The sequence below is a fragment of the Barbatula barbatula genome (assembly GCF_947034865.1).
Source record: "Barbatula barbatula genome assembly, chromosome: 17".
In the NCBI taxonomy this organism is placed as follows: domain Eukaryota; kingdom Metazoa; phylum Chordata; class Actinopteri; order Cypriniformes; family Nemacheilidae; genus Barbatula; species Barbatula barbatula.
This window is the reverse complement of record NC_136780.1, coordinates 2,896,096-2,906,249: the sequence shown is the minus strand read 5'-3', so window position 1 is coordinate 2,906,249 and position 10,154 is coordinate 2,896,096. Positions and strand designations below refer to the sequence as shown.

Below are 10,154 nucleotides of genomic sequence, written 5' to 3'. Positions count from 1 at the left end.
TCTCTCTCTCAAGATTCAAGATTCAAAAAAGCTTTATTGGCATGATAAAAAAATTTTTTTACATTGCCAAAGCAGGAACATTAAATATAAACATTATGTATAAAATAATATAAGAGTATCCTATATAAGAAACAATATGTACACATCAATACAGACATAAAAGTGCAAAGTATTGACAAATACTGTGTGTGTTGTGTCAGTGTTGTGTCAGTGTTGTGTGTGTTGTGTCTGTGTTGTGTCAGTGTTGTGTTGTGTTGTGTTGTGTGTGTTGTGTCAGTGTTGTGTCTGTGTTGTGTCAGTGTTGTGTTGTGTTGTGTTGTGTGTGTTGTGTCAGTGTTGTGTTGTGTTGTGTCTGTGTTGTGTCAGTGTTGTGTCAGTGTTGTGTTGTGTGTGTCAGTGTTGTGTGTGTGTTGTGTCTGTGTTGTGTCAGTGTTGTGTCAGTGTTGTGTCAGTGTTGTGTCAGTGTTGTGTCTGTGTTGTGTCAGTGTTGTGTCAGTGTTGTGTTGTGTTGCTCTTCTGTCGTGACAGGACTTGACGTATCTCGCCGTCAGGTTTGAGCTGATGGGCTTTTCTCCCAGTATGTATGAGATCTTGTCCTGTTGTTGAAACTGGTTGAAGTCTTTGTGGAAGTTTGTGAACTGGGGGAAGAATGTTTCTCTGATGTCCGTATAGTTTGGACACGAGGTTAAGAAGTGCAGCTCTGTTTCCACTTGTCTCTGTGTGCAGTGTGGACACAGTCGCTCTTCTCTTGGAGTCCATGTCTGTCTGTGTCGGCCCGTCTCCACAGTGAGCTTGTGTTCACTCAGTCTGTACATGGTCAACAATTTTTCTTAGTTTAGGGTCTGATACGCTTTTGAGGTATTCTGCCGCTTTATATTCTCTGTTTAATGACCGATAGCATTCAAGCTTACTTTGCTGAGCTGTTGCTTCTGTCCAGTGTTTGAGATATTTTTCTTTTTGTGTTTTTATCATTTGGTTAATTCTGGCTGGAGTTTGGGGTTCAGTTGGACACGTTTGGGGTTTTAGAGTTAGTTCTGAGATCAGTTGGATGAGACAACCTTTCTCTGGGTTCAGCTCCTGATGACGTAAGGCTTTGTGATGGAGTGTTTCTGTATCGCTGTTCTTAAGGTGGTTATAGAATTTAATCGCTCTTTTTTTGTATTTTAATTATTAGAGGATATAGTCCTAATTCTGCTCTGCAGGCGTTGTTTGGGGTTTTGCGTTGTACCCGTAGAATGTTTTTACACATTTCTGTTTGCAGGGTCTCAGTTGGGTGTTTGTCCCATTTGGTGAACTCTTGGTTGGTGAGGGGACCCCAAACCTCACATCCATAAAGTGCTATTGGTTCTATAACGGATTGGATTATTTTAAGCCAAATTCCAGCTGGGATGTCGATTTTTATATTCCTTTTGATAGCGTAAAAAGCTCTTCGTGTCTTGTCCCTCAGGTCGTTCACTGCCTTGTTTAAGTTTCCGGTGTTACTGATGTTTATACCGAGATATGTGTAGTTCTGGGTGTGCTCTAAAGGCACGTTGTTGAGTCGACTATGCCTTTTCTGGAATATCATAACTTTGGTCTTTTTAAGGTTCACTGATAGCGCCCATGTTTGACAGAAAGTGTGCAGGATGTCTAGATGTTGCTGTAGACCCTCTTTTGTGGGTGACAGCAGCACCAGATCATCTGCAAACAGAAGGCATTTCACTTCAGTGTCTAGTAGGATGGGACCGGGTGCTGGTGACTGTTCTAAAGCCCGAGCTAATTCATTAATGTAGATGTTAAATAGTGTAGGACTCAGACTACAGCCCTGTCTTACTCCACGACTCTGGGAGAGGAAGTCTGTGTGCTTGTTGCCTATTTTAACTGCAAATTTGTTATCCGTGTACATTGATTTGATGATGTCGTAGGTTTTTCCTCCAATGCCGCATTGAATAAGCTGAAAGAAAAGCCCCTCATGCCAGATTGAGTCAAAAGCTTTTTTAAAGTCAACAAAGCATGAGAAGAGCTTTCCTTTATTTTGGTTAATTTCTTGGTCGATTAGAGTATGAAGGGTATAAATATGATCTGATGTGCGGTATTTTGGTTGGAAACCGATTTGGCATTTTCTCAGAATGTTTCTGTCATTTAGAAAGTTGGTGAGTCTGCTGTTTAGGATGTTACAGAAGAGTTTACCTAAGTTGCTGTTTACGCATATTCCGGGGTAGTTATTTGGGTCGAATTTGTCTCCGCTTTTATGGATTGGGGTAATAAGACCTCGGTTCCAGATGCTGGGGAATATACCTGTATTCAGGATAGTGTTTAACAGTTTAAGGATGGCAAGTTTTAATTTTTGGTCTGAGTTTTTAATCATCTCGTTGAGAATGCCATCAATACCGCTTGCTTTTCTGGATTTAAGTTTGCATATGTTATCGCATAGTTCCTCTAGTGTAATTTGGTAATCTAAAGGGTTTTGGTAATCTTTAATAGTTGATTCTAGGGTGCTTAGTTTGTCTTCAAGGGTAGTTTGTTCGTGGTTGTTGGTTATATTACTAAAGAGGTTAGAGAAGTGGTTTATCCACACATCTCTGTTCTGAATGGGTAATTCTTCATGGTGAGATTTATTAAGTGCGTTCCAATGTTCCCAGAAGCGGTTAGTTTCTAGAGATTGTTCAATTGCTCTTAGCTGATTTTGTATATCTTGTTTCTTTTTTGTCCTTAGGGTGTCTTTATATTCTTTAAGTTTTTCATGGTAGAGTTGGCGCATCTCTGTGTTTCTGATTTGACAGAATTCGTACTTCTTTTCTAAGGGTTTTACACTCATTGTCGAACCATTTCTCATTGGCAGGTCTCTTTTTTGTTTTCGTATTTCTTAGTTTTAGGTTGGCTAGTGTTGCAGATATTGTAAATATTTTGTTAATTCTGTCTACTGCTAAGTTTACGCCTTCGTTATTGTGTGGGAATGGCGTATCTAGGAATTTATTAAGTAGGTTTTGAATTTTTGATTCACATATTACGCCTTGGTATATATCTTCACTATTTTGTTTCCATCTGTATGCGTGTTTAAGGCTATGGAGTTTAGTTTGATTTGATGCCTCAGTGTTAGGTTTAGATCTGTTTAGGTAAAGAGTAATTTTACTGTGGTCTGATAAAGGGGTTAGTGTGCTAACTGTAAACGCTCTGAGAGAATTTGGATTTAGATCGGTGATGAAGTAGTCTACTGAACTGTTACCCATCTTGGAACTATAAGTATACCTACCATATGAGTCTCCTCGCAGTCTGCCATTGACTATGTACAGACCCAGTGTACGACACAGATGGAGAAGTTGTAATCCGTTTTTGTTTGTAGTTTTGTCATAGTTGAGTCTTTTTGTTTGCGTAGGTGGAGGAAAGACGTCTGCTCCTGGGATGTGTTTGTCTCCCTGGGAGTGAAGTGTGTCTGATTCTTCACCGGTCCTGGCATTCAGGTCACCGCAGATCAGAACATTGCCCTGTGACTGGAAGTAGTTGATTTCTCCTTCTAGGGTTGAGAAGCTGTCTTCGATGAAGTACGGTGACTCTGCAGGCGTAGGTTGCGCACAGGAATATATTTTTCTCTGTAGAAGTAAGGGCCTTGTTTATTACTAACCATGTATAGAACAGGCCCGTTTTAATAGTTTTTATTAAGTTGGTGAGATCGGACTTATGCCAGATCAGCATTCCGCCTGAGTCTCTGCCTTGTGTGACTCCCGGTAGTTTGGTGGACGGGAGAATGAATTCTCTGTAGTTTGTAGGGCGACCCGTGGGTCTGTCTCCTCTGCTCCATGTCTCCTGCAGGATGATAATGTCTGAGTTTTTGGTTTCTGAGGTAGAGTCTATGTTTTTGCTTTCTAGACCAAAAGCAGATGACCTCAGGCCTTGAATATTCCAACATGATATAGTAAATGCTTTGTTATCCATAGGGTGTTATTTAAATTAGCGGGTTTTGTCTTAAGACAGTAGGTGTGAACAGATCAGGTTCAGCATCTGGTGGATGTCTTTCAGCTCGGCTGTCGGAGCTGGTGCGGATGTTGGTGTGGGGTTTCTGCTCACTGTCTGGGCATAGCTGAGGCTGCCCGGGGTCTGCTGCGTGTGCTGGGTGATGGGTGTAGGCAGCAGCGATGATGTTCTCGTCTGTTGACTGTTGTGATGGTAGGTGGGTGGTTGTGGTCTTTGGGTGTTTGTAGGTACTGTGTGGTTCATCCCTGTTCTAGGTGGATGCTGTCTTGCTCTGTTGTTTGAAGTAGTGGTGTTGGTGCTGCGGTTTAGAATAGCATCTTTGAGTCTCTTTGCAAAGACAGGGAGAGTTGCTCTGTACAGGTGCACATGGTCATAAAGGCATGTGAGGTCCAGGGTAGGGTGATGTGCCAGGTGCACTTGAGTTTTTAGTGCGCAGGTTCTTGAGAGGGATACATTTATTCGTTGAATTGTGTCTAAGTGGAAGTCTTTCCGTGGCAGCAGTGTGGACACTGTAATTTGAGCATTTGGGAAGGTGGATGTGGCTTTCTCGATCACTCTCTGTAGTGATGTGGCCACTCTTTCCTATTGTGCTCTCAGGTCATTTGTGCCAGTGTGGATTATTATGTGTTTCGGTGATCCTAGTTTTTCCTCATTTAGCAGCTTTAGGGCGCTGTGAGTATTTGGGTACCAGAGTTTGGAGAGTCTGGTCTCTCTCTCTCTCTCTCTCTCTCTCTCTCTCTCTCTCTCTCTCTCTCTCTCTCTCTCTCTCTCTCTCTCTCTCTCTCTCTCTCTCTCCAGTCTCTCTCTCTATCTCCAGTCGTGTTGGAGGAGCTTTTTATTTCAGTGCTGTCGTACTTGTTTTTGAACCAATGACCATATGCATGTGTTATATAAAGTAAACGTACATGATTCAATGATAATTCATTTTATTAAATGCCGTCTTTCAAAACACCCAAGGTGCACAAATCATTGCACAACAAAAACACAACAAGAGAGGTGAAACGTGGAGCGTTCGTTTCAGTCCTCTGCCCCAGAATGTGAGCCAACTCTGAATGCAATAAATTAGATTAATTTATTTTGCTTGCACAAAGAAAAATGGAAGCATTACATTTTCAGGAGAAGGTTATACCTAAACAAAAAACAGAGGAAACTAACTATTGGGAGGAGAGCTAAATGACCTACACAGGTAAAAGAAAATAAATAACATATGTTTCCCTCCACTCCCTGACTAACCAAAAACAGGGATTGATGTTATACAAAAAGAAAAAGGTGGCACCAACTCCCTGCAGCTTCCAATAAAAAAAATAATTAATATAAATTACAATACCTTTTAATACCGAAACAAAGTTAGACAAAAAAAAGAGATTAAAGAAAAATCACTACCTGATATCAAAACTAGAATGCTGGGGTGCATGGAGTGGCGTTTAAGTAAGTAACAGAATCTTAAAATCGACTTTATACTTTACTGGAAGTCAGTGCAAATGCTAGAGAACCTGAGATTTTTTTTTTAAATGCAAGGTTAGAATATGGTCAGCAGTTTAATGTTCAGTCTGTCAGACCTTGTCTGATCATAGCACAGCAGAAGACATACAAAACTCAGTTTTTATCAGTGCACCAACTTTTCGTGCACCAACCGTGTATCGCCAGCTTTGATTTGACTGTTTTGCAACCTTTAACAGAGAAGATTTTCTCCTCTGGGGGGAAGAAGGGGATGTCTTTCAGCACTCTGTCCATTACATCACGACCAACGGTGATGTTCAGATTGGCTATTTCAGCCAGAACACACTGACGTACATGCTTCAGTTCCAGAGGCAGGAAAGGAATAAAGTGATCCACCAGGTGATGATCAATGATGCTTGAGTGCCAAAATCCACCTGTAGAAAGAACAGTGTTTCAATGAATGTGTTCTTGAGTCAGTAGAGTACAAGAGTATATAGTTTGGTGGTCAGTGCTGTTTTTTTTGGGTTTACAGTGAAAAGGGTAGTTTGTGTTTAAGATGGGAATGGATTTATACAGTATGTTGTGTTTTGTGAAAAAACATTCCATGAAATATTTTTTAATACATATTTTTGTTGCTTTCTTCTAAAAGCAAGGGCTGTTTCCAAAAGTGTTAATAAAAATCCTGAAAACCTTTCAACGCAATACGTTTACAGTAATACATACTGTTCTTATCATTGAAGATTTCCATATAAATCTGAGTCTCCATTTCCTCTGTGATCATCTGTAGTTCTTCTCTTTCTTTTCCTTTCCTCCAGAAATCCAGAGTCAGGTTGCTGATCACATTCCCACCTGATTGACTAAAGACAACAGTTTATTATAAACTTTGTCGCGGTACACTTTATTTATTATTTGCTGTGCTTACAACAGTTGCAAAAGTGTCTTGGAATAGATTATTTTGCAGTAAGTGACAGTATATTGTTGTTTATTTTTTGACTGTTTCTGACAGAGTGATTTAAACATCAAAAACAAATAGTAGGGAATTCAGTAATTACAGTAGTTTTCCATTCTGATCAAATGAATTTATAACTAAGAGCATAAGGGCGTCACCTGATAAAAATGAAGATTACAGAGTGAAATGACACCCCATCTATGTGAGGCACATAGTCCAGAAAAGCTCTTATGGTGTTAGTCAGATTTGGGTTCATCTTGTCCATTTCATCAAATATGAACATCGAGCGTGGAAAACTTGATACATTTCCATGAATCCACTCTTTAAGTTGATCCTGCATATACAGAATGAACAAGTTTAATGTTCATAAAGACATTTAAAAGACTTCAAATGATCTTGCCTGAGAGCTTCTTAAAGGGATACTCCACCAAAAAACTAAAATGCTCTAATGAATTACTCCCCCTTAAGAAGTTCAACCTGAATACATGTCTCTGTTCTGTTGAACACAAAGATATTTAGAAGAATGTAAACAACTGAGATTTTCTTCAAAATATCTCATTTTGTGTTTAACGGAGCAGAATTTGAAGACTTTCATCAAATAATGGGTTGTATGGTTATTTCGTTTTTTTTAACAAAAGTTGCTCTTATGGGGCAGTTTCAGTATACAGCACAAGTCAGGAATTATTATTGGGCGCTTTTGCATTCTTTTGGAAACGTGCTACTCGGGGCTTGAATGACAATGGGTCATATCATTTTGGACTGAACTATTCATTGATTCAACTATTCATAATTCTGCTTGTAGAGATACCTTTCTACAGACTTAAGGTGCAACTATCTTAGAGTCCTACCTGAAAGTCAGAATACAGTATATACTATTAGCCGATCATTACTGATAGAAAGGATTAGGGTAGTTAATTTCCGCTAAACTACTAACAATACAAAAATTGGAGCAGAACCATGTGCCACCAAAACTAACAAAAAATGTAATATAAAAAGCATGACTTACTTCAGACTGTGCTTTGTGTGGGAAGTGATATGAGGCTATGAATGTGTGGACATGTTTGCTCTTTTCCCCCATTTCGTAAATATTCCTTGCAATGATCTTGGTGACATATGTTTTCCCCACTCCTGTTGGTCCATGTAAAGAAAGCACTAGTGGTTTTGATGGATTTGGATCCTTCATAAACCAGGTCACAGCTTTCAGTATCGTTTCCAATGCAATGTGCTGCCCATATAGAGACTTTCTTAGATCTTTCTCAAACTCTGATAATATAAGTATTGGTTAGTGGCATAGAGAAAAAAAAAATGTCAACCTTTGACTTATTTTATAAAATGAAGCTAATGTAGGTTTTCCTTACCTTGAGAATCAAAGGGTCGTAAAACATCTTTGTCAAAGAAACTATTAAAAAAGGCAAAGACTCCAGTCTCTTCTGTTAAAATGGGTAACGACAAAAACAGCACAAATAATATTTCTATTTTCATTGTAAAAGTTGAGTCTTTCCAGTGTTTCAATTTTAAAGAATGACTTTTCAAGAATGAAGTTTGACAACCACACCTACAGTAAACCTGGGTGGAACTTCACAGCACGTTTATCCATAACCTTGTACATGTGAGAGACCCGGCGGAGAGAAGATCCAATTGCAGTATGTAAAGTTTTAAACAAATAAACAATGACAAACAAAACAAGGTAATCCACAAGGAACACAGGAGGGTAAAAACAAAGACCGATCAATGAACAAAAACACTACAGTAGACTACAACACTAGACAGGAACTAAGGCATACAAACTAAAAGTCCACAATAATCAGGGAGACAGACTGGGCTTCCAGACACTCGCACCAGTCCAGGAGGGTGGTGTAGCGGAGGCCGGGACAGAGGGACAGGTCCGTGTAGGGGAAGAGAAGAGGAGTCTGGACGATCAGCTGTGATGTGACTTGACTTTGTATATATAATAATGAATTTTATTAAATGCCGTCTTTCAAAACACCCAAGGTCACCTCACAAACAGGCAAAGAATCAAATAAAAGTACAAATCACTGCACAAGACAAACACAACAAACACTCAGCATACAGAGATAAAGTGCAGTAAAGACTCAGTAAAGTGCAGTATAGCGTATCATAAAAAGCCTGAGTAAAAAGATACGTCTTAAGACGTGTTGTTTAAGTCCACAAGCCATTGCTGTTTCGTAGTTCCAGGCGGGGGGCAGCACAGCTAAAAGATCTCACACCCATGGTAGTAAGAATCCGAGGTACCACTAAATAAATTGAATATCTGAGAGCATGTGAAGGGGTGTAAACCTGAAGAAGTTCAGTAAGACATCGGGGTGCAAGACTATGGAGTGCCTTAACAGAATCTTTAAATCGACTCGATACTTTACTGGAAGCCAGTGCAATTGCAACTTTGAATAAACTGTCTTGCAGTAAATGTAAACATATGATCAATAAAAAACTGATATTTTAAACCGAAATTTCAGGCTTCAGAAAAGTATGTTTATTTCTATGCACTCAATACTCAGTTGGGCCTCCTTTTGCAATAAACCGGGAGAACACTGCAATCCAAATAACCTGTTAGTTCAATCAACCTTCATGTTCAATATGCCACGGAAAAATAATTTTTTAAATATATCATCACATAAAAGGCTTTTCCAGCTATTCAAAGAAATGCATAAGGTCCATCTTGAACAGTCAATAAAATTGACGAGATGGGTCATACATTTGAATTGTCAGGGAGGCAGAGCATCAGAAAGATATTTTTTTACGAAATAAAGATGTTATGAAATAATTGTGGGGAAAATCCCTAAAATGCCTTTATTGTGTACCTGAATCTAAATGATAATAGGAAATTAAATCTTTAATTAAAATTAAATGTGACCTTAAAGAAATCTTCAATTATTACCAATACATTTTTACATTTACTCAATTTCTGTATCCGAAGTTTTTTTTTATTGATTCTGCCGCATCATGTCATGTTTGGTTTAGTGGCAGGATCATGACAGAGTCTCATGTTTTGTGTGGAGAGAGGCGATTATGGTTTATTTGCTTTGCCATAGGCTCTCTCCGGTCTCGTCTCTGTTCCCGTCCTCTCTTTTCCTCATTATTGCTCATTATTAGTTCATGCCCCGCACCTGTCCCCATCTTGATTATTCCCTTATTTAATGCCCTTGTGTCTTCTGTCTTGTGCTGGTTCATTGTGGTTGTGTGGAGTCCATGTGTCTTGTTCAGTGTAGTTTTTGGCCAGATATTTGTACCCAATGTTTATCTTTAGTCTTGTCAAGTTTAGTTATTCCATGTTCTTGTGTACATGTCATGTTTTATGTTACCCCCACGTGGGTTTTATTATTATTAAAATATCTGTTAAACCCGCTGTCGCACATGGGTCCTCTGTCCTTGTCTCACCACCCGTGGCCATGACAGTAACTTTCTCTGGAATCTTTTTCTCCTCTTTGCTTGGCATGGCAGAATTTTGCTCGGCAGGGCTGAATATTATTGACGCTAAAATCAAAACGGGCTATAAAAGTTACTAGTAAACACCTTGTTACAGAGGTAAACACAAAGGTGAAAAGAACTCCACTTTCATTCAGCGATGTTCATCTCAAGAGATTTCCATCACAGCATAATCAGTTATAAAATGACCTATACAAATATTGATTTTGTTGTTCGAAAACCTTGGCTCTCCATATTTCACAATTTTTTTCAATCTTTTTTTTGTTGGTCACTCACACTTCATGTTTGTCTGTGAGATTTTTTACAACACAATGTCAATTATTTGAAAAAAATGTGGTTTGTCCATTTCTTGAAAAGTAGCGTAAACAAA

General features: G+C 39.1%; 1 protein-coding gene across 1 annotated transcript; it reads right to left on the bottom strand.

Annotated features, from left to right (window-relative positions):
* Window positions 1-4,861: 4,861 nt before the first annotated feature.
* LOC306906451 (torsin-1A-like) lies at window positions 4,862-7,861 on the bottom strand. Its single transcript, XM_079477853.1, has 5 exons — window positions 7,699-7,861; window positions 7,347-7,603; window positions 6,499-6,674; window positions 6,115-6,248; window positions 4,862-5,825 (listed from the first exon to the last, which is right to left on the bottom strand). The coding sequence occupies exons 1-5, from the start codon at window positions 7,820-7,822 to the stop codon at window positions 5,548-5,550; spliced, it is 969 nt and encodes a 322-aa protein (XP_079333979.1). The 5' UTR covers window positions 7,823-7,861; the 3' UTR covers window positions 4,862-5,547.
* Window positions 7,862-10,154: the final 2,293 nt, after the last annotated feature.

What these genes read in the sequence shown, in the direction of transcription:
- LOC306906451 (XM_079477853.1), bottom strand. Translation starts at nt 7,822, where the DNA reads ATGAAAATAGAAATATTATTTGTGCTGTTTTTGTCGTTACCCATTTTA. An exon ending in CACACAAAGCACAGTCTGAA is followed by an intron (nt 6,675 to 7,346) that starts GTAAGTCATGCT and finishes CTGTATATGCAG; the next exon opens with GATCAACTTAAAGAGTGGAT. An exon ending in AATCTTCAATGATAAGAACA is followed by an intron (nt 5,826 to 6,114) that starts GTATGTATTACT and finishes TTCTTTCTACAG; the next exon opens with GTGGATTTTGGCACTCAAGC.